Source organism: Sitodiplosis mosellana, unplaced genomic scaffold (genome assembly GCF_009176505.1).
Source record: "Sitodiplosis mosellana isolate CC-2019 unplaced genomic scaffold, AAFC_SMos_1.0 Smas_scaffold_6145, whole genome shotgun sequence".
NCBI classification, from domain to species: domain Eukaryota; kingdom Metazoa; phylum Arthropoda; class Insecta; order Diptera; family Cecidomyiidae; genus Sitodiplosis; species Sitodiplosis mosellana.
The window spans coordinates 2,371-25,772 of record NW_022601386.1 but is presented as its reverse complement, the minus strand read 5'-3'; the positions used below and the strand labels follow the sequence as shown (position 1 = coordinate 25,772).

At 37.2% G+C, this 23,402-nt stretch overlaps 3 protein-coding genes and 1 pseudogene across 5 annotated transcripts; 1 reads left to right on the top strand and 3 right to left on the bottom strand.

The window, feature by feature from the left end:
- Window positions 1–797: 797 nt before the first annotated feature.
- LOC129573873 (uncharacterized) lies at window positions 798–12,665 on the bottom strand. Its single transcript, XM_055455008.1, has 9 exons — window positions 12,490–12,665; window positions 11,179–11,276; window positions 10,990–11,063; window positions 10,329–10,756; window positions 8,814–10,243; window positions 7,958–8,747; window positions 4,237–7,786; window positions 3,369–4,166; window positions 798–3,297 (listed from the first exon to the last, which is right to left on the bottom strand). The coding sequence occupies exons 4-9, from the start codon at window positions 10,740–10,742 to the stop codon at window positions 1,055–1,057; spliced, it is 9,225 nt and encodes a 3,074-aa protein (XP_055310983.1). The 5' UTR covers window positions 10,743–10,756; window positions 10,990–11,063; window positions 11,179–11,276; window positions 12,490–12,665; the 3' UTR covers window positions 798–1,054.
- Window positions 12,666–13,950: 1,285 nt separating this feature from the next.
- Window positions 13,951–17,879, top strand: LOC129573866 (guanylate kinase). Of its 3 annotated transcripts, XM_055454998.1 has the most exons (7): window positions 13,995–14,134; window positions 14,960–15,138; window positions 15,441–15,497; window positions 15,626–15,689; window positions 15,892–16,038; window positions 16,280–16,503; window positions 17,372–17,879. In XM_055454998.1, exons 2-7 carry the CDS (start codon window positions 15,108–15,110, stop codon window positions 17,521–17,523), a joined length of 675 nt encoding a protein of 224 aa, XP_055310973.1. In that variant the 5' UTR covers window positions 13,995–14,134; window positions 14,960–15,107; the 3' UTR covers window positions 17,524–17,879. The 3 variants fall into 3 exon arrangements, with proteins under 3 accessions (XP_055310972.1, XP_055310973.1, XP_055310974.1); XM_055454997.1 differs by lacking the exon at window positions 14,960–15,138 and having other exon boundaries at window positions 13,951–14,134; XM_055454999.1 differs by lacking the exon at window positions 14,960–15,138 and having other exon boundaries at window positions 14,059–14,154.
- Window positions 17,659–19,378, bottom strand: LOC129573865 (cytochrome P450 6A1-like; annotated as a pseudogene).
- On the bottom strand, window positions 17,659–23,154 carry LOC129573864 (cytochrome P450 6a9-like). The gene is made up of 3 exons (XM_055454996.1): window positions 22,246–23,154; window positions 21,499–22,156; window positions 17,659–21,253 (listed from the first exon to the last, which is right to left on the bottom strand). Exons 1-3 carry the CDS (start codon window positions 22,666–22,668, stop codon window positions 20,832–20,834), a joined length of 1,503 nt encoding a protein of 500 aa, XP_055310971.1. The 5' UTR covers window positions 22,669–23,154; the 3' UTR covers window positions 17,659–20,831.
- Between the last annotated feature and the right edge of the window lie 248 nt (window positions 23,155–23,402).

The window sequence follows — 23,402 nt, the reverse complement described above, 5'->3', positions numbered from 1 at the left end:
CTGAAGTGATTTTCTCCAAAAAAAAAAAATGTATGTTAGGTCAGTGCGATTGAATTACGATTTTCCACTTGGAAAAGTTGGTAATGCCATTTAATTAAAAGAATAAGACAGCTCCGAAATATCTACTTTGTGGGATTCTTAACTGATTTATGCATTGTTTTATAACAAGCTGCTACAACCAAAATTCAAATCAAAGTTGATACATTTTTTTTTCTCTTCGCGAAATGAACAAGTCAAATTGCGCAGATATGATGGCAAAATTGTTGAAGTTGTGAAATATTAAAGACATTGAAATTTGCTTGAAAAATTTACCTTTGATATACTTACCAAGACCTTCAAGAGAATGAATTTTCGGAGATATAAGAGAGTTTTGCTTTAGAATCAATTTAATGAAACCAATAAGATATTGAACATCTTGCTCTCATTTTACTTTTTACATGTTAGGACTTTCGTCTATTCAATTTTGAACAACAAGAATCTCAATATTCATACTACAGTTGTTTAGAACAATTTTTCCCCAAAACTCATTATTTGATCGACCTCCACTCGGTTTCTGCTAATGTATATTCAATTTTTATTTTTCTTCGTTTTCAGTTGGATCTAAATTATGTGAGATTGTTTACATTGGTTGAAAAATTTAAATATAAATCGATAATTTTTCATGTTACAATCATCAATGCCGTGTAATGAAAAAAAAAAAAATGTCTCACCGAAAACAGACACAAAAGTTTCCAATAATCAAGCTAAATTGCCCCTTTTGCAATGAATTTTTATTCGATTGAAATTGGACAGAAATATTGTTTTTCAAACAATTTATTTATTTTGTATCAAAAATATTCATAAGAATTCGTTCACTTTTAATTTCTGCACTTGGCATACATGAAAAACTTATAAAATATTATCATTTTTGTAGATTTTTGTAGGTATATGTTTAATTAGAAGAAACTAATCGGTAAAATGTGTGGAAAAATATGAAAAATGTTCTTAGAAAATTTGTAAAATGGAACAAATGTTCAAAGGATCAATGATTTCAAATCTAATCACTCAGTTGACTCTAATCGGTTGAATTTTCGGTGATCGGCATTTTGAATCCACGCTCCAAGATCGATGCGACATGCGACTCTTTGCGTATCAAATGATGATGTGCTTCGGTCAATTTGATGGCCAAATCGACGGGATTTTTATTGAATTTGCATGCGGTCACCGCTTCGGATATGGCTTTTGAATGTGATCGATTCTCTGCTGTGACATATCCATTTGGTTTTATTACACCTTTGTTGAATGCTTCTTCTTGTTCTTCAGTCCGTGGACGTGGGATGACGCCTAAGAAGCTGCAGTAAGCGTTCTGTTCTGCTTCATTGTTGAAGTACATCGAGCCGGAGAAAATGCCAATTTGAACTTCATCACAAACATTGATTGGTGGAATCTGCTCAGTCATGCCTGTGACTTGCAAATTGGTTTGATGTAGTAAATTGTCGTGCAATTTGCTGAGTCGCGATCTGTACATGCATAAAACGGATTGTTGGCTTTCTCTGAACGTTGAAATTAATCGATCGCACTCGAAAGAGCTCAACAGAACCAGAATGTAGTCATCACTTCCTGGTGTGTTAACGCGTGCAATCCACCAAACTGGGCGTAGATATTCATCTCGAGCGTATGACAAGTTTGACAAAACTTGAACGAAATCCTTTGTAACCAACAGATTATTGGACCATGCATCTGAATCGCTGACGTATTCTTGAATCAATTGGGTTTTATCGAGCCCATTGGCAAGGGAGACCAGTGTTCCTCTTATCATCAAATCTGCGATTGTCACGATATCGACGCCCGATAATACCAATTTCTTGAGCTGCTCATCGAATTCAGGTTTGGCCGGATTCATTGCAGCCGGTCTCTCGACATGACGCTGTTCTTCTAGTTCATGCTCTAATTCTTTTTCCTGTTCCTCATCCAAAGCTTGCACAAATCGCTTGACATTCGGTGCATGCTTCATGATTTTACCACGGACCGCTTCTTGAATTGTTTCTATGAATGGAATTACTTTATTTCTCGTTTCTTCATTCTTCAATGCTGGTCTAAAACTCTCAATCAATTTATCGAATTTTCCCTTGGCAATATCAACCAATCGTGCGTCCTCCTTGTCACCGTATATTTCCTCCAATTTCACATATTCATTATCGACGCAAGTGCTCAAAAGGCTCGTCAACGATACTTCATCACTTAAATGTTCATGCAATTTATGGCCAACCAGCTTCTGGGTGTAGTTGTATGCACCTGCTGCCCAATGAACGGTATTTTCCGTTTCGAAGTTTTCACTGTTTTTACAGATGAATTCAATGACATGATCATTTGGAAGGCAATTGTGAGGTAAAGCAAATTCACAGAATTTTCGTATTTTCACATCAGCCTCAAATGATGCCCAGAATGCAATTGAATGGCCTCCATCCTTGCCCAATTGTCTCATTCGCATGCATGCTTGCACTGTTTTGTCACGCGTGATATCGCCAGACAAAGTGACGCATGCTCTCCAGTTTGGTGGGAATTTTAAGTCAGTTCCTCGTGTGTGCACATCATCCAAGTACACCAAACATCGGCCCAAATTTTCACGGTACACTGAACAATCGAAGTCGGTTATGACACCATTTCGATCGATGGTTTGAAGAATGTCACGGGAATCCAAGTAAATCGCAGCATCGAAGGAATTATTTGGAGCCAATTCCAACCACTTCTTGGCCACTTCCAAATTATTCAGTTCCAACATCAATGCACCTGAATCCAATAGCACCGGAATCTCACGCTCAACCAATCGCTCGATTATTTCCGTTCCACTGACATTCTCTGGTAAGCCTTCGTAGTCTTGATTCTCAGTTCGCAACAGGGTTTGGCGAACGTCTTCGTTTGTGCTTTCGAGTTCAGGAAGATCATTCTGTGCGATTGGCAGCGGCAGAATGTTTTTGGTATCGTTGGTTCCACTGAAACCAGTAACTGGATGATTCATGTGATCGCTGCATAAATCCCAAGCCGTGCACATTAGCTTCTTCTCAAAAGTCTTTGCTTCGCGGGGAAAAACAACTTTCGATAGGAAATAATCAATGACATGCATATTGAAGCGATAAACTGGGAATAGCTTTTCTTCACGTTGCTGTGGGTCACTCAAATTGACGCCAGTATATGTTCGAATCGATACATCGATTAGTTTGGGCGATACACTATCAGCCCATTTTTGATAAATTCCATTGGCATCTTGAGACACTGACAAGAGATTGAACGTATGCTTCAATTGATCATCACTGAGACCTGGAATATGAATTATGTAATTGATATTAGAAGAAATATTTTTGAATTGGACATTTTCTACCGAAATATACCTGAATAATAGTAGCTCATGTGTGTGAAGCACAATGCCACATCTGCATGCCCGAATTCGGTCATATCTGCTGCAACATCTTTGGCTTTGAAAGGTATTGCCATTTTTCGAATACCCTTTTCGTTAACGCCATAATTCACGCGCCAGCGTCGCTTCAAAATCAATTTCAAGACTTCGAATCGAAGTAATCCGCACATAACCATGATGATATTGCGTTCGCTCAATGAAAAATCTTTCAAAATCTCCTCGAACTTTTCTTTGTTGATGTTTTTCTCGCTCAGCAATTGTCGCAAACCTTCTTTGGCCGACGGTGGCATTTCAGTGAATGAAATTTTGATGTTACCATTCAGAAAGTCCTCGATTAGATACGATTTCAATACATCAAAAACTGTTTCATCCAAAATTCGACATGGTGTGAACACATCGGAACGATAGTCGACTGCTGGTGCTCCAAACACATGACCTTTTTCGATGTATTTCTCGTCGAATTCGACCTTTTCTGAGCCAAGCTCTGCGTTCAGCTTCTTCATGTGATGCGGAACTCGTTTTAAGACAGCCTGAATAACCATCCATCGATGTGCACCTCCATCCAGTGGCAATTGATTGCCTAAAGTATAAATAAGCTGATACTTTGCTTGTAGAATCGCGTCAGACTCATCCAGAATGCTTCGAACGTTCATATTGGTCCACTTAAGAACATCCAAAAAGTGTTCGGCGCTTCCATACTCCGACTTTTGTATCGATTCGTATGTTTTCAACTGGAATGACAGTCTCCATTCGGGTGTGGTGAGAATGACGCCTAGAAGAAAATAATTAAACAAATGAGGTTTTAAAATCAAGTATGAATAACCATGAATTAAAGTCATTACCTTTCATCTGCTTGCATTCCTCATAGATGCTCATCATTTGATCGACAAAGTTTGCGATTGGCATGTCTCGACGGCATGGAAACACATACATTCGTCTGTTCAGCATTCCGCCCAAGTATCGGCGATATGACTTCAGATTGGTTGCGAAGAGTGATTTCAATACGGTAATTTGACATGCCTGTTTGCCATTGGCTAATACCGCTGCTATAATCGGCGCAATTACTGCCGTCTTTCCTTCACCCATGTTCAACTGCATCACCGAGTGTTTCTTCTTGTCATCCGCGCCTTCGTTTTGCGATGGGTTCATCATATGGTTTGCCACATCGACTTGAACTCGACGGATCGTGAGATTTTGTTCGATTTCAAACAACAACCATGCTGGGTAATCGCATGGCTTCCAGTTCTCATGGGGCTTGTTCTCGATTTCCTTTTCCAGTGCCACTTTGAGTTGCTCTTGCTGCGAGTAGATTTCGATGCGTTTTTCACGTTGTTCATGTGCTATTGTTATAGCCAAGGCACCAACGATGGCTTTCAAGTCACTATTTCCCTTCGATGTGATTTGCGGTACAACCAAGCTCGGCACTGCTCGCGGATACATTCCAGCTTTGATCAAATGTTGCGAATTCAGACCATTCACAATTTTCTTGTAAATCGACCACCATTCGTCTGATGATTTGTTGGGTTGTTTGGTTCCAAACCAAATCTGTTTTGCTTCTTTAATTTCATTTGGAAAATCACCGATGCGCTCACACATTTTCTGTTTGAAGTTAATCGCATACTTTTCCCAATTGATTGTTTTCGGAACAGTGAGCGCCTGGAAGAATGGCAACTGAATGCTTATTGAACCATTCAAAGAAATCAATGTCTGTTGAACGTTATCAACAAAAATACCAAGCTTGCGATTATTATTCCAAATCTTCAAATTTTGACTGAGGGCAGTGCTTGCGGATCGAATATTGATATCAGCCTCATTGCAATGAGGCTGTAAATCGATGTCATCACAAGGCCACTTGGATGTGACGATATCGGTCAGGTTATCGATTTCTCGTTTCATGCGTGCATTGTATCTATCACGATCAAATTCATCACTATAATAACCTGCTGGCAGTGAGCGATAACGTTCTAAAATGCTTGATGCTTTACTTGCACTGTAATTACCTTCGCGGAGAATGAATTGTCCAACTTTCGGTGGATCAATCGATTTAAATACGTGCGCTTGCTTTGAAATTGCTTGTAATGCCAAAATTGGTGAAAATGATTGCTCTTCATGCGTTAAAACACTCCAAATCAATGCAAACTGTTCGTCATTCAGTTTTCCATGGCGTGCATACTCGTACAAGGGGATCCATAAATCCACAAACTTCTCATATGTTTTATGCTTCAGCAAATTTTTCACACTTTCCATGTTCGCTGTACCATCCAGTGTTTTATTCTCCATGAGAAATTGCGGCAAATCCAGGTCAGTGGGTACCTTGTATGCACGGCGATGATAAAGATTTGAAACGGTTTGTGTTTGTGAACATATACTAAATTGTGACATGTTAATCGATGAGGTTTTTGGTGTTTCGTAATGCAAAAATGTGTCGGACACTTTGAGGTTGGGCATCAATGACAAGCATCGAAGATATTGTCGTTTGTTCTGGCTCAATTGTGTTTCAATTTTCAGTTGAAATTTTTGAGTTTCAAAATGTAACCCATGCAATCGTTGGCTATCTTCGAAAAGTTGCTGAGCAATGAAAACAAATGTGTCTTGCGCTGAATGGGGTGGAATGAAATTTGGCCAAGTCACTTGTTGACATGACTCTTCTGTCTTTCGTTCTGGCGATAACTGTGCGATTAACTGTAGCATTTTTGTGGACTCTGCGTCGTACGGAGCCGAAGACCATGTGAAACCTGATTGTAATATTTGCAGTGCGCGTTCAGTGCCCGACATTTTAATGAATGGCTCCACTTGGCCGTGTGATGTCACTGCGTGTAAGTAGGCCAAGTAAAACCATGCTGAATAGCTACTGCTACTGGCTTTTAGCTGACGACAGAAGTCATCAACTTGATACACGTGGAACGGAGGATTGTACAAATCCGACTCAATGTTGATTTCGACGGAGACATGCGACTGTGAACGCTCTATTCGAATATTTCCGTGTGGAATGAGCAGCAATTTGGTCAATGTTTTTCTTGTGCTGACTTTTTCAAATGAATTTTCGCATGGAACACTTTCCAGCAACAAACCATGTTGTAGTCCATACAAAGTGCCACATTTCTGTGCAAGACTCACACGCATTCGACTGTATTCATTCGAGATCAAGTCGTATGTTTCGTGCGACGTTGAGCAATCAACCACGAATTTGAGATGCATTCGAATCAATTCCGCTTTCGCAATTTGTGAATTATCCTTGTCCATCAACACGTGAATATACTTCGGAGACTCGAGTCGTGACAATTGGTCCACAATCTTCAAATAGCTGTTGCTGTTGATATCAAGCATATATCGTTGGGTTTTTATGTGAATCAATCGTTTTTCTTGCAAATCCAGTCGATACTCAATGCCGTCTTCCTTCGAGAAATTTGCGTCGCTGAACAGTTTTGGCCGGAATTCAATGACATTATCGGTTTTATTCCAGAAGTGGCTGTAACTGTCGATAAGATGATGTGGAATTTCATCGTCTAAAATTGAATGAGGAATCAGTTCACGCTCAACGCCGTTTTGTTGCTCAATGATCACCGTTCCGCTGCCCACTCGACGAAATTCGTAGCTGCATTCATTGTATTTGTGAACGGCCGAGAAGCTATTTTGTGAGTCGGGTTGTACTTCAAAAATGAAGTCGCCAAACACTCGTTGAAATAATACGCTCTGAGTGATGTTATTTGGCAAACGAGCCACTGGCAAGTTGTTGACGAGAAAACTGCCAGTTACCAAATCGATTGTAACATAATTTTTAATATTTTTGATGCTGACATGAGTCACATAAATTTGTGGGCATTTTGGATGGAAATAAGTTTGGTCAAATGTTCCGGATGCAGACCGGGTCCATTGTTGCTTGACCAAAGCAAAAACATCACTTGGATTCTGATCGATCATTGGCCGAATAGTTGATTCGATATGAATGCCTGTGTTGCGAACAAGACGCAGGAACATTCGCAGATTTGACGAAAATTGGCCTTGTTTTGCGTTCAACAGCACATTGTTGCTTAAAGTAACGACAAACTGAAGCCAAACTCGAGGCGCTGAGAATCGTTCTTCCTTTTTGGACAGCACACGTTGATTATCCACGAAAATTCTTTCGAAATATTTGTGTTTGAAATGCACGAAAAATGTGACGGCTCCAGCTATTGCAACGAACACCAATTTTATGCGTAGCTCTTGCTCGCTGGACAAGTTTGGATTCTTTATGTCGTTGATGGCTTCTTCGATTTTATCAATCCAGTCCAGAGCAATAGCACGAATGTCTTTTAGAAGCCCAACGATTTGGTCAACCAAACTTCCGTCGCTGTTTATTTCGAATACTCGCACTGCAATGAATGCGGCCATCAATAGCTTCATGGGATGGACCTGGGGGAAGTGATAAGAGAGAAAATTAAACGTAATAAAAATTTGATGCAAATGAAATGAAAACTATTTTGAGTTATTGAGTCAATAATATTGAATCTCATCTAAACTGAATACAATTGAGTTGTTAACTTTGAACTTGAAGGTGAATTTCAGCTTAGAATGGTCCCTTACCCAGTTGTTTTTCTGTTGTTCGCAGAATTTTCTCAGCATTTCGATCATAGCGGCAGCAAATTGTGAATCATCAAAATCGGTGTGTGACTCTCGGATCGAGCCACCGTCACCACTAACGCCAGTTTCCCAGAGGGTTTGAATGATCAAAGACAATACAGACGATTTTTCACATGACAATGCCTCGCTCTCGATCATTGCGTACATTTTACGCAGTTGCAACCGATGACCATCGGCACGAAGTGATCCGAAATTTTTGAATTCTGACAATGACAAAAGTTGTGGGCACTCCTTTTGCCGTGCAATCACCTCATTTTGAAAATGCTTTGTTCCGTTCAATGTCCATTGTAAGCCACTGTATTCATCTTCGTCTATTTTAAGAGTGCAAATCTTCTTGATGTGTCCATCAGAAATGGATGGTGGCAATTCTTGTTCATTCGCATTGAATACACAATTGTAGGCATTTTCAACAACGAATGAATCGAATGCAGAGTCAACGTGATATAAATGGAGGTTGGGCTTTGCTGTACTGCCAAGATGATTTTGCTTGCTTTTCGATGCATTCATATGGCTGATTTGATGGTAGTTAATCCAATTTCCTTTGATATCCATGCGTTTATCACTTTGACCGCCACAGAATTTGGCGAATCCAATGAGGACATCTCTCAAACATGCAATTTCAATGGGTGATTTCAGTTCAAAGACCACGGCATGCTTTTCATACGAATGCTTCGGCAATGGACGTTCATACTGCTGGATTTTGACATTTTGGATTTCCTGGGTTATTCGGCATCTAGTGGAAAAAATTCTCGAATTGTGATCACATGTCAAAATAGAACTTTATTATATTCACACGTACCTTGCACAGTATTTATCATGGTGAGTGTTACCATAATAATTGGTATAGTAGCTGCACACCGCTGGGATGTCTCTCCGAAGCTTAGCAACTCGTTCTCGGCCCCTTTCCCATTCCTGTTGCTTGGCCTCGATTCCTTTTTTCTCGACTTCCATGATTTCCTCCAGAACTTGTTGCATTCTCTCGTTTTGAGCGGCGAATATGGCAGAGAATGACTTGACGGTGATTGAAGTTTCTTCGATGAGTCCCGGATCAGTTGCCTTGGAATTTCGTTCACCAAAGTATCGACCAAGTTCGTATGCAATTTCCATGTCTTGTTTTTGTGGAATCAACAACGAATCGATTATTTTCGGTTCAATACCGCTGCGATGTTTTACAAGTAGCGGATGTGCATTGCATGCATTCAGATCAAGAACAGCAATCAGTTTTAGGCGAACTAAAACCATTTTGCTCGTACCCAGTTGATCGTTTTTGTAGAATTCCTCAGCAAATTTTGCATAGCATGATGACCAATTGCGAATATCATCCGGATTGAATCGGTTTTCTTCGGAATTCAATGTGTACAGCACCCAATTCTCGAAATCACTCCAAATTAAACTGCTTTCAATTTCATTGTTCACCATACCGAAGGATGTTACATTGGGTGCATTGGTTTGGTCTAAGTAATGCCGATTGATAGGCTTTATTTGAAGTCCAGACCCGAATCGATTCGGTATTTTTTCACAAAGCCGACTCTCCAAGTGTAAGCTTAATTGTGGAATTTTCTGACGAATATCAGCTTCAAAATCCAGGTCAATCAATTGTGTGAGCTGTGCTTTGTCTTCATCACCCTTTTGTAGCTTATGAATTTGGTCATCAATTTTTTGTCGTATTTTATCAATGGTTTCTTTTGCTTGGAACACAACACGCTCGGATAGTTCATTGAATTGATCACAATTCGACTGGCCCATCAAATGATTGAGTTTTTCGATTCGTTGTGCCAATTTGGCCAGTGCTTGTGACATGAGATCCGTATTCAATGTTGTACAGTCAGGCTTGTTGAAAAAATCCACCATTTGGGTGATAAACTGCATCATTACGATCTTGTACAGTAGCTTTGCTGGCTCTGGCCCCAGTTCAACCGTGAGACTGTGCTGCAAAAACACCTTTAGGCACATGTAAAAGCTTGATCGACGAAAGAAATTGCTTTTATCTTCGCCCAATACCTCGTCTCGTATCTTCTTCGTAATCACAGGGAATGCATCCTCTTCCACTGTTTCGCTGTCCGCATCGGCGAGCAATGTTATTAACCATTGTGATACGTAGTTCCGATTTGGAGTTTCATTCTTTTGTATCGGCAGTTCTTGGAACAGGAAACATAGTTGATCGGCAAAATCTTCTGAACGCATCATATTAGAGTATGGCACTTTTAATGCTTGCACCGGGTAATGGAACTGTGAGAAAAAGTGACACGTTTGAATTTTAAGTATTGAATGTAAACTTATTCTATTTTAATCTCACTCTCATTTTCACTCTTACCTCGATATCACTTTCTGCGGCGGAAATGTGTTTTGGGTGCAAATTACCAGGAAATATGGCTGCAATCACACGATCGTCACCTCTTTCTGGCGGCATATGGATCATCATTGCGCAGTTTTGACGGCGGACGAACATTGCAAACGTATCGCCCGGTTTAAGATTGCGAATTTCGGTAGACACAACCGACGGTGTAAGTGTTTTGTGCACTCGGGCTAGTCCATGAAACATGTTGACCGTGTTGCGTGGCAATGATTTGGCTAAACGTTCAACATTTTCCACCATATTCGATAGCAAAGCCAGCTCTTCATTGTGGAAATTCTTCGACCTCTCTTGCGGTAAATACCGTGGCAGGATCACATGATTCATGAGGACTTCATGCCTCTCTTGGTATGTGAAATCCGGCTCCTTATTCATGGTTGATACTTTGGCTATGAAATTAAATCAATTAAACAAACACGAATGCAAAAATCTGAAAATTTGATTGGAAATTTTGCTTAAGCTCGCAAAATAATCGATTCGTGTGAATCGAAATATTGCTGTGTGAAATAAATCACATTTATGCTGAAGTAGTTTTATCTTCAAATTTTAAGAGCAAAAAAGAAAATTTCAAACTCAAATTTTGAATTGAATTCTTGTAAAGAAAAAAGGAAAGGCCACTTACATTAGAAAATGTGGTTTAAAACCCGCTTTTCGTAATAAAGTGATTGATCTTTGGTTAATTACTCTTCAAAGGACCTAGAAAAATAAGCGGCAATTGATAAGCAGAGTAAAAATAACCCAATTTTGAAATGGAAAAATGGACAAATGAATAAGAAAGTGACAAATGTTATCAATGCTTTGAAATACTTACAATACGTATAAAATACTGATGAGGTTGGAACAAATCCAGACTCAATAAGATGTACAAAATTCACACCGACCGTTCGAAATTCTCGAAAAACAATAAAACTATAATGAAAATTTAATGAGATTAGAATATATTAGAAATTTTCCATTGGATATGCTGGCGTCGCAGCGAGAAAGCATTGAAACAGCACGAACATCGGACCGATGATTATCGGCAAAAACAACAGTTAAAAAGGGCGTATGGAAGAGGGTAAGATGAAACCACACAAAAAAGTTTGAAGAAATTTAAAAAAAATGTGTTGACGTTGTTCCATCGCAATGAATATGTAAGCGTATTCTGAATATTTAATGCCGTCCCGAGTGTGAAAAAAGTAGTAAATTGAAGTTGATTGAATTTTCGTTTTAAATACAAAAAGTACCAAATTGAACGACTAACACGATTTATAACAATAGCGATTTCAGTCAACCTTTTGAACGGTTCACACTAAACATTGTACTGACAAATGAGCTGTCAGTCGATATAAAACACTTTCTTCACAAAATCATCAACTTATTTATGAGTACAAAAAACTTCGGCCGGGCTTACTTCCTGAATTTCATAAGTAATCGGAGTTTACTAGGATAGCACATGTAAATCCTCTATGGAATTTATTAAAACCATAGCATTAAAAACAGCAAATATATTCCGTATGAAATGTGAAGAAATATCCGAAAAACAAACGGAATTAAATTGACCGGCAAATGAACGCCGAATTTAATGAGAAACTAGTCAGTTATTATAAAAACACACAAAACAATGGATAGTGCTATTAAACAAACATTAACATTAAAAATGCGCATTAAAATACGTGCCCATCGTTTAAGTTATTCCAAAAACTATTGCGACAGATGAACATATGACATATTAATTTCTTTAGCTACTTTTGCATAACATCGGATAATTGGTCTTGAATATTTTGCGCGGTACATTTATTTGATTGGCCGGAGCACTTGGATAAGGGATTAAAAAAAAATCACATATGTGTTTGACACATCAAATAAAATGAAAGTTTAAAAAAAATATTGCTAAAGTGTATCAACCGGTTCTATTGCAAAAACAAATATGTAACACTCTGACTCGATCCGATCATAGCAAGCATTTGTTTGGTGTGTGTTGCACACAAATTCAACTACAAATCTAAGGCATCGCTAACGAGAACACACAAACGTTTGCACAAGAAGAATTGGTTGCTGTTTGCATTGATTACAAAAAATTTCTTATTTTTGATTTACAAAAATACCGTAAAACATGGGTAAATTGTTCTTTTTTCCTTACCGAATAATAAAAAACGGCCACAAATACGTGAAAATTTTTATGAAAATAACAGCAAAATCACTCGTTTTTCTCTAAAGTTCTGTTTGCTTTGATAAGTGCGACTATTTCGTATAAGAACGCAGTACGGACTGAGCCGACAATTTGCTTATTTGCACATTTGTTCAACAGCATTTGAGAATGACACCACTATATCTATTCCACTTGCACTCGCACATCAATTGGTCGTCTCGCGCAAACAAATCCGTTTGCGTCTACATTCATTTACATTCGTATGGACCGGTTGTGCATTGTACTAGTGAGAAAGAGAAACCGAAAGGAGAAACTGAAATATCCACCGAATCGAATTTCACAACATGCGAGCATTTTTCATAACACCAAATGCATCGCAATGATGTGGCGTAAACGAAAAATTGTGTGACGACTGAAAAAAATGCCCGCTGAAACAAATAAAGATTGAAGAATAAACCAAGTACTCTGATTTAAAAAGGCTCGAAATTACATCAGCGTTGATGATGTGATTTGAAATTGTTTCCCAGAATTCGGGCGTTCGTGCACAAGAAGAAAACGTTTATGTTAGAGTCGTATAAATGATTATTTATCCGTATAACCATAACAAATGGATTTTGCGCTGAGTTCGCTCTAGTGTTGGGTGATATTGCTCATAAACAAACTGTGAGTTCAACACTGTTGAATCAACACATTGAGCATTTCAAAGCGACGATTGTGATAAACGGACTCGAAACATTATATCGAACCAATTGATGAGCGGGCACTCATAGTGCGAGATATAGTTGTGAATTATTTACTTTTTCATGAAAGTCAAGATAAAGATTTTAGTTCAGTCCTAGTTCAGTCCAAAAATGAAGTTATTCAAAGCGTTCATTTATTTTCATCAGTAACTAAATGCCAACTGAGCCATAAATATTAACATTTAATGAAGATACTTCTATTACTTTGTTTCATTTTGATGAATGCATGACTTTAAAACTAACTAGACTGATTCATTAATAACATTAAAATGGATTCATATTGTGCATTCATGTCACTTTGGCATCGGCTTTCAATCATATGCGCTTGTTTATGTTTATTTCGTTGATTAAAACACTTAAATACACTCAAAACGATAGAATTCCCGGCCACCTTACAATCATCAGCGCCATCTATTGAAAATTGGTCCAATTTCACATACTTTCGAGCCAAAATGTGTGTATTTTTTTTTTCATAAGAAAATTATATACGAATTTGAAGGACATTCCATTCTTTTAAAACGAGTGTTTTTTTCCTCCATATCAATGTGACCTTTCTCCCCTGTAAATTCACTTCACAAAAGATTTATTTTCCTCTCAAGCATCTTTGAATCCGCATTGCGCACAACACATGCATGCGCTTGTATGTGTGTGCACATTTTCTACCTTTGACATTCATTCGTATGTGTATCAGCTGTCATCTGTCACATTTTTCCACACTCAAACACCGGACTCAGTCCCACATTGTGTATTTTTTCTCCGACAAGAAGATTGTATCCAACTATTTCTGAATTAAATGTGGTTTGCAATTCGATCAATTCGATTAATCACATCAAAACCCGCATTATTACCATCGAATTTAGTCGAATTCTCCGTGCTTAATTTGAAATCATCGTGTGGTTAGTGAATTTTTTTTTCGGTTTGTATGACTCAAACATCGAAGTGTGCAGATATTTTGGCAATATTTTGATACAGTGGTTGTGAATGGATTTGGTGCTAGCAAAGTATTTATCAATTTGATTTTTTAATACAATGAACAAGTTAGTGGGATTTTATTTGGAAATCCGGTCATTTTTAAATGGAAATTGGTTCATTATCCGCTCATTGAATGGAACTCAAGAAAAAAATTGTTAAGATAAAAACGAGTTCCAAATCAATTTGTATACAAAATTCCATTCCCAAGCATTGATATCGCCAAATATTCTGCACAGGGGTTTTATCCATCTTCTTAATTCTATTTATGCAGAAACACAAGTCAAATACATTTTCGATTGAATTTGATTCTAACTCTCCTTTTAACTCGATTGAATCTATCTTATTTCTATTCCTATTTCAACTCGCTTTTTTCTCATTCTAAAACTGAACCAAAGTAGACTAAATAAATATTTTGTCGAAGAAAACACATGAACTGAAAAAAAAGAGAGTTGTGGTTGTGTGCTAAAGTGTGCACATCTGTTTGTTATGTGACGAGAAATTCTTTGCTGCGAACCGGGCATTGACATGACTTATGCTCGTGTTTCATTCATACCCGTATACCACAGTCATCAATTGTTTGTTGTTTTATCCATTGGCCGTGTTGTTGAATTACTTCCGAATTTGTACACCACTGAAGAACATTTTTGTTTTATTTTTTGAAAAAATACTTAGAAAAACTCACAATTAAAAATTACTAACAAAAATCACATTTTTATAACATTCACATTCATCACAATCCATACAAAAAGCATTTCATTCGCAGCGGTTGAGTCAACATTGAGAGCCAATTTTGTTCGAATTACTAACACAGCTGTGTGTGTTAGTTATTTCACAAAAAAAAATCCACCGTAAACGTAACAGCTTCTATCCCCGACGGCACACTAAACGATACTCACAATGCTCACTTTAATGGTGTTTTTGACCCAGGGTAAGGACATTTCATTATTTATGGACGAACTAACGCTTTGTTGTTGGCGTTAATCGCGCACGCAAACATTCGATTAACATCGATATTATCTCTTATCTGTAATAATTGTTGAACATTTCTATTTGCTTGGATTATTAATTGCATGCCAATTAAATTGCTATTTATTACATGTCTATTGAACCCATCTTTTCTTTATGCATGTAAAATACGTGCTTTCTATTCGGAATGCTTCTTCAGTACCTGTTCATTAAGCAAAACATTTTTGGTCAAAATATTTTCACATTCGTTATTCACTTTTATAGCTTACTCAAAGATGGTGCGAAGAGGTCCGCGTCCATTGGTTCTCTGTGGCCCTTCAGGTGAGTTTATGAGGCGACTTGAAAAAATTGTTTTTTTCTTCATTTTTTCTCATCTTTTTTCGTTCTTTTTCACCATTGCCCGAATTTTTGCACATTTATTTATACAAATTGAATTGTTTCCACCTCAGGTTCCGGGAAAAGTACGCTATTGAAGCGCTTGTTTGCCGAGTATCCAGAGACATTTGGATTCAGGTCAGTTTTATTGGTTGAATATGAACATTTGTAATTTTTTTTCTAAATTTGATATGATTCAAGCCGATCAACTCGAAGTCGATTAATTTTTTGACGAAAAAGTATTTGGAAACTCAAATTGCCCAATTAAATGAATACTGATTTTTTGTTTCCATCCATAAATATCCGATCTAAAGTGTAATTCCTAAAATTCTCGTTGCAGTGTGTCGCACACAACACGAAAGCCACGTCCTGGAGAAGAGAACGGAGTGCACTATCATTTTGTTGAACGTGGTGCGATGAAAGCGGCCATCGAAAAGGGGGAATTTTTGGAATCAGCCGAATTTAGTGGCAATATGTATGGAACAAGGTATGCTAATTTCGGATTTTTTTTTGGCTCAAAATTTTTTTTAAAATTATTTCCTCCAATTTTTTCATCGATTTTTTTCTCATAATTTTTCTCAGTTTTTTCGAATCAAAAAGGATTATTATCCACTTAAAAACAATTTTTAAAAAATTCAAGTGGAATTTTCAATTTTCAGACTATTCGAAATAAATTTTCCGTTAACTATCGTTATTCAATTACAATTGCTTTGTTTTTATTGTTTCAGCAAACAAGCCGTACGAAATGTCCAAGATGCTGGCAAAGTATGTGTCCTTGATATCGAAATCGAAGGTGTTAAGCAAATCCGCAACTCGGATTTGGATCCATTACTGGCATTTGTTATGCCACCGTCCATTGATGAACTGAAACGTCGACTTCTTGACCGTAAAACTGAAACACCAGAAAGTTTGCAGAAGCGTTTGGACACTGCTCATCGGGAGATCGAATATGGTAAGAACTTTGCTCATAAGCAAATAAAAAGATATTTATTGTTGTCAGAGCCAAAAAGTCACAAAAAATCACTGAAGTAAAAAAAGTCATTCATAAGACAGGAGGCGAACACAACATCCGTTTTTGGTTTACAGGTGATTTTGGGATTTCGATGATTTTTCGTGACTTTTTGATTGATTTTTTGGCGTGACTTCGTCGATTTTTTGACTGACTTATTTGATTTGACCTCGTCGATTTTTTGACTGACTTCCTACTTTTGATTTCTCCGATTTTCTGACCGACTTTCTTGTAAACCAAAAACCGCTTTCAGGTTCGCCTCCTATTCGACCATTTGCAAGACGTCCACAGCGCAATCTGGCAGTTCTTTGCGTTGTTTTCAAATCAAATAAAACAATCCAATCAAAATATCGACGAAGTCACGCCAAAAAAATCAGTCAAAAAGTCACGAAAAATCATCAAAATCACAAAATCACCTGTAAACCAAAAACGGATGTTGTGTTCGCCTCCTGACTTATGAATGACTTTTTTGACTTCAGTGATTTTTTGTGAATTTTTGACTTGAAAACAACGCAAGGGACTGCCAGACAGGTTGGCACGAGTGATGAAAGTGTCTTAAAACTGACAGCAAAATTCATTTTTTTTGTTTCAATTTAGCGATTGGAAAGAAAAAAAATACATTCACGTGGGGTTTTTCAAGTATTTGGGTCACTTTTAAATTCAAGTCAATTTTTGTTTGAAATTATTATATATTTTTTCATTATTTAATCCAACTTTTGAATAATGCAATTGACTTTATTCAACATTTATTTATTTAGAAAAATCATTTAAATCTTTCGAAAATTCATTTTGTATGTTTCGGTAATTTCAGGCAAGGCCGAAGGAAATTTCCATACCATTGTGTTGAACGATGATGTTGAAAAGGCATACAAAGAGCTACGCGACTTCATTGTGCAGGAACTGGAAAAGCAGCAGGCCAATGGCGTATATGTTTGCTTGAAATCATCCAAAGCTGATAAATAAATTCATTATTTTAAGCCCGTTTTTATCAGTTTTTCTTCATAAAATCACAATCAAGTATGAAGTATTTCATGAAAAACAAGAGAATCAAACTAAATAGCATGTTCCAAATTGTATTATAAAAGAATGAACCGAGTCTTGTAATTATATTATCATCTTAAGTTTATTCAATTAAATCAAAAATCTACTTCAAAATAATATGAATCAAATGACAAAGCAATCTTGACAACCTGTTCAATTTTAAATGATTTTTTTTTGTTCAAACAAATATCAAAAACTAGCTCTTCTGTTTATGGCACGGCTAGACACTACAACGTTCATTGTGTATTATTTAAATAAAGAGAATTCAACTATCTTAACGATTATTAGGTTTTTAGTCATAAGTTTTTTTTTAATGGAAATTTGAACTATTTTTAGTGAAATTATGAACATTTACGATATAGAATTATGAAGAACAGTGTTAGGTGCATTTCAGCTAATACGACCTTTATATGCCGAAACCAATTTGAAATGGAATCTTATCATTTAACAGTTTTGAAGTTCAAGTGAATGCCACCCTTTGGTGTAAGAATAAGTGGTTTTGTTTCGAAAACCAGAGGAACATCCGTGTTTGAGCAAAATAAGACTTCAAAACTATTCAACAGGGTGACGAGACCAATGCGTGCCTGCATCATTCCAAAACGTAGTCCAATTCAATTTCTGGGACCTTCACCAAATGGTAGCCTTAATATGGAATTTCGTTGCTTCGCCTCCTCGCCGTCGAATCGGTCGGGATTCAGCATTTAGCAAATTGCCACTGACCTTGAAGTACGTGATCGATGTATGGCATGTCCAACATCATTTCGTATGTAAACGTTCCATGTTTTTGATACGCCTCTTGAATCACTCGCCTGGCCTTTGTCTGTACTTCCGGATTTATGGCCAATTCGTACAAACAATATGATAACGTTGTCAACGATGTTTCAAATCCAGCCAAAAAGAAAACAAATGCTTGAGCTGCGATTTCATTCAAAGTTAATATCTTATCTTTATCGTTTGTCTCTTGGTTCTTCAGTTTGATTAAAATGTCCATAAAATCATTTCGATTCACATTGTTTTTCTCTCTATATTCGACCGTATCACGAACCACTTTCATGAAAAACTCCGAAACATCATCGCGTATGATTTTGATGTGTAAATTTCTAAAACCATTTAACATAACGGCAATCAACGAATGATGTCTTGGCTTTCCAAATACTGCGCTTCCGTACTGTCTAAACTCGGCATTTGGATCGTTCAAACTGTTACACTCGATGCCAAATGCACATGTGCCAATGACATCGGTGGTGAAGCGTGCCATCAAATCTCTAATTTCCAGATCAGAATTTTTTTTTTCACAACATCAATCAAGCAATCTTTGAATCGTTCACTCATTTCGACCACCGTCGGAAACATGAATTTCATTTTGCTCGACGAAAATGTTGGGGTGAGTTTAGCGCGCAGTTTTTTCCACTTTTCTCCATCCACTGAAAAGAGGTGCGCACTAATTGGATCATCTCCCTCGTTCATTGAAATTCGCAAAATCTTTCACTAAAACTCTTTTCATCAAATGGGGATCCATTGAAATGACACCGGGCCCAGCAAAATAGTAAATGCCACAAAATTTTGCATCACTTGATTTGTGTCTATCGTAAATATCTTTGATCAATTGCGATTGATGGGCCGTTTTGCCAAAACCTTTGATATTACCGAATGGAAATTCGGGCTCAACGTGTGAAATCCCTCCCGATCGCCAATATCCGTATGCATGCTTGAAATTGGCATACACTATTGTTAAAATTGAGACCAAACTTATGACAACTGCACCCATTAACCCCATAGTTTTTTTTTGGTTCGGATTTTGTATTTTTTTTCTGTCCAATGTATTGTGTTGAAGTGGTATTATGAAATGCGTAGTTTTTTTGACGTTTGATTTGCGGAACACAAAACATCACGCACCTGTGAACGATGATAGCACACTAAAATGTATTGCTGTGGTACAATAGCTTTATGGTGCGATACACTTGTTCGCTTGACTTGATGCTCTATAATTCAAAATAAGAAACACAATCCAAAGCAGAATGACACTTTCACCGTGACTCATCAAATTGATGCTATGGCCATTGGCCAATTTATTAGAAGCACGATGTTTAATTATCAAAAAAAATATTTTTCAATTGTAGAAATACCATGATGGAATTTCAGTGATGTGCCATAATCGTTGTTTCATTGATATAATGTTACATTTGGGTTTCAGTAGATAAAACATTGGAAAAATTGAAAAAAATGAAAACAAAATTTGAATATTGCCAGAAAGGTAAAATCGAACGATGAGAAAAGCGGAAAGCAACACAAGTGGCTCGGTTTTGAAAAAAACTATTCGTTTTCGGTCGTATTTAAGCACCATGCTTGAAGCATGGAACATGTTTGACGTATGCAAATTCTACAATATTACGGTGCGACCGTTGCTCCGTAGCTCGGTGCACTTCTCCAAAATAACTATATTCCAATCTAAAGCCTTGGATTTAAAATTGAAAAAAAAAAATAAAATGTTCAATATAGTTTTTATAACAAGTGTAGTAGCGGTATTCTTTGATTCTTTGACGCATAGCACACAATGCCATACATTGGGTTTGTGTGTGCATTCAGTAAGACTTGCTTTGAAGTAAACACTTATTTGAGAGAGAATGTCGTTGCGGACACCGAACACAAAACAGAACGCAAACAGCTGTTGTCATACTATGTCATACACGATCACGCTATAGTGTACAAAAAGCAGTAATGTTCAGCTGAGATCGATACCGAACATATCATAGGTCAGTGTTCATCACTCTAACGGCTAAGGTCAATGTTCACCTCAAAAGGAAAAGCAAAAAACTTTCCATTCCTTTGTTATTTGCCCAAAAATTTAAATTGGATTTCTTGTTTTTTATTCTTAAAAAAATGCCATTTCTTTGAGAAATGAAAAAAAAACCACCCTGGTTCAAACGTTCTTAAAACATTTCTCAAAGAACCCCACATCATTTTTTAGCTATTGAAAAATGGTTTCGACTTGAAATCAGATGAAATATTCAAGCAATACTTTATTATTTATCAAGATCAAAAGTATTAATCGATACACAAAGGTATTTATCAAATAGCGAGCAACATTTGAGTTGAATACAATTCAATTTATATACGAAGTACCAGCTATTTTTTGTTATAGTTATCGAGAAGAGTTTGTTGTCCGATTAGTACGGCTAAAAGCACCTTATAACGTACGTTTTGATTATGACAATCGTATTCGGAAATTTTTACGATTGAATCGGTTTGAATTTCAAGTAAACGCCGCCTTCAGGTGATAAGAATGCTGATTTTGCATCGATGACAAGAGGTACAGTAGATTTGGGGCCAAATGAAACTTCGAAATTGTTCAGGATGGTCACAAGTCCAATGCGTGCTTGCATCATGCCAAAACGAAGCCCAATGCAGTTTCTGGGACCCTCACCAAATGGCAACCAAGTCATAGCATCTCGTTGCTTTACTGCTTCACTGTTGAATCGATCCGGATCGAATTTCTCTGCGTCTGGATAGTATTCTGGATCGCGTTGAATGGACAATGCGGGAATGATAATTGGTGTTCCTTTTTCGATGACATCATCCGTTCCAGGCACTTTGTATGTGTTTTTTGTGTAACGATTCAAATTAGCCAGAGGAGGATACTTACGAAGGGTCTCTGTTTGTGTATGATGGTGAAAGAAACAGAAGAAATATTATTTTTATGCAAATGAAAGATTATTTAAAATAACTTCCTCCGAAATAATGAATTTTATCGAAGGAAACAGAGTGATGAAAAACTGAGAAAAATATGTGAAAAATCAGAGGAGAGTTTAAAAAAATGAAAAAATTGAAGAAAAAAAATTTATCAAAAATTTACAAATTTATGAACAAAAAATGATCCTAAGCTAAAATGAGCCTTACCTTGAAGCACTTGATCCACATAGGGCATGTCTAACATCATTTCGTATATGAATTTTCCGTGTTTTTCATACGCCTCCTGAATCACTTGCCTGGCCTTGACTTGTATCTCGGCGTTCATAGCCAATTCATACAAACAAAATGTGAGTGTTGTCGACGACGTTTCAAATCCAGCGAGGAAGAAAACGAACGCTTGTGCTGCGATTTCATTTAGTGTTATTTTGTCTTTATCGTTTCCCTTTTGATTTTTTAGTTTGATCAAAATGTCCATAAAATCATTACGATTCACATTGTTTTTCTCTCGATAATCGACTGTGTCGCGAACCACTTTCATGAAAAACTCCGAAACATCATCGCGAATATTTTTGATGTGTAGTTTTCTGGCCGTGCCTTTGAAGCCGCCCAAGAATACGCCAGCCAATGGACTGTGTCGCGGTTTTCCGAACACTTCACGACCGTATTTTCTAAATTCAGCATTTGGATCTTTCAAGCTATTACACTCGATACCAAATGCGCACGTTCCAATGACATCAGTGGTAAACCGTGCCAACAGCTCCTTAATTTCCAGCTCATCGTTTTCTTTGACAACATCGATAAGACAGTCTTTAAATCGTTTACCGACTTCGACCACCGTCGGAAACATGAATTTCATCTTCCCACTCTGCGAACATTTGAAACAAAAAAAAATAGTTTCATCGATTGGGGATATAGTAGTACACTTCAGACCGTATTGATGCTATAACGGCTTACCGTGAATGTTGGCGTTAGCTTGGCACGCAATTCTTTCCATTTATCACCATCCATAGCAAACAGATGCGCACTAATTGGATCGTCTTCTTCATTGTAGAAGAAGCCTCTCTCATTGAAATTGGCGAAATCTTTTACTAGAATATTCTTCAAAAAATTCAAATTCAGTATGATTGCCACGGGACGAGCAAAGAAATATGCGCCGCAAAATATGGCACCAGTCGGTTTGAATTTGTCGTAAATTCGTTTGATACAAAGTGATGAATGAATTGTTGTGCCAAAGCCTTTGATGTTTCCATATGGAAATGATGGCTCTTCATGTGGAATGTTTCGCGATTTCCAATAGCCAAACGAATATTTAAAATAACCATACACAATAGTCACAATCGAAATAAGAACAATAGCAAGCCCACTCAAAAAATCCATTTCAACACATTGGATTCGGTTGAGTGATTTTTTTTAAATGCGTATTTTATTAAAGACAAATGAACTTTATTTAATCGGTCGTGATCGTATACTGAACGGTAATATCAAAACAAAGCGATGTTATTGTGCATTTTGTAGCTATTACTATCAGTAAGCATTACATCATATATTTGTGTGTTAGTGCGATATCTGGATGATTAAAACAATTATAATTCCACACGACCGCGATATGGAACGAACAAAAACCAACTTTATTGGTTCTTTCTCCCTCTTTTTCCGTTCTTCTTTGCTCTCTTATTGCTTCCATTCGTTGAATTTGTTTACATCACTATTGTGCAGTGAGTCTGAGTGTAGGCAACTTTTATTGCAGACAAACACATACGTAAGTTTATGTGTATTATGTAAAATGAAAAGAGATATTAAACATCAATACAAATGTAAATCTCGCTTCAACTGCGCTACTTCCATACAACATGTAAATTATGTGTTTAAATTTGTGTACGCGTATCAATGGGACATTTGACTTTTATCAACGAATGAATAAGAAAATTAAATCACAATAGACTGATTGGAAATGACGTGTAGTAAAATGTTTGTCGTGAACAAGATTTTTCATGCGTATTTTTAGACCGTCATCTACAGTACCACAAATTTCACTTTCAATCTTATCAGGGCCACAATAAAAGCAATACGTAAATAAAACGAATTACATACGTAATCCAAACTTTTCCGCT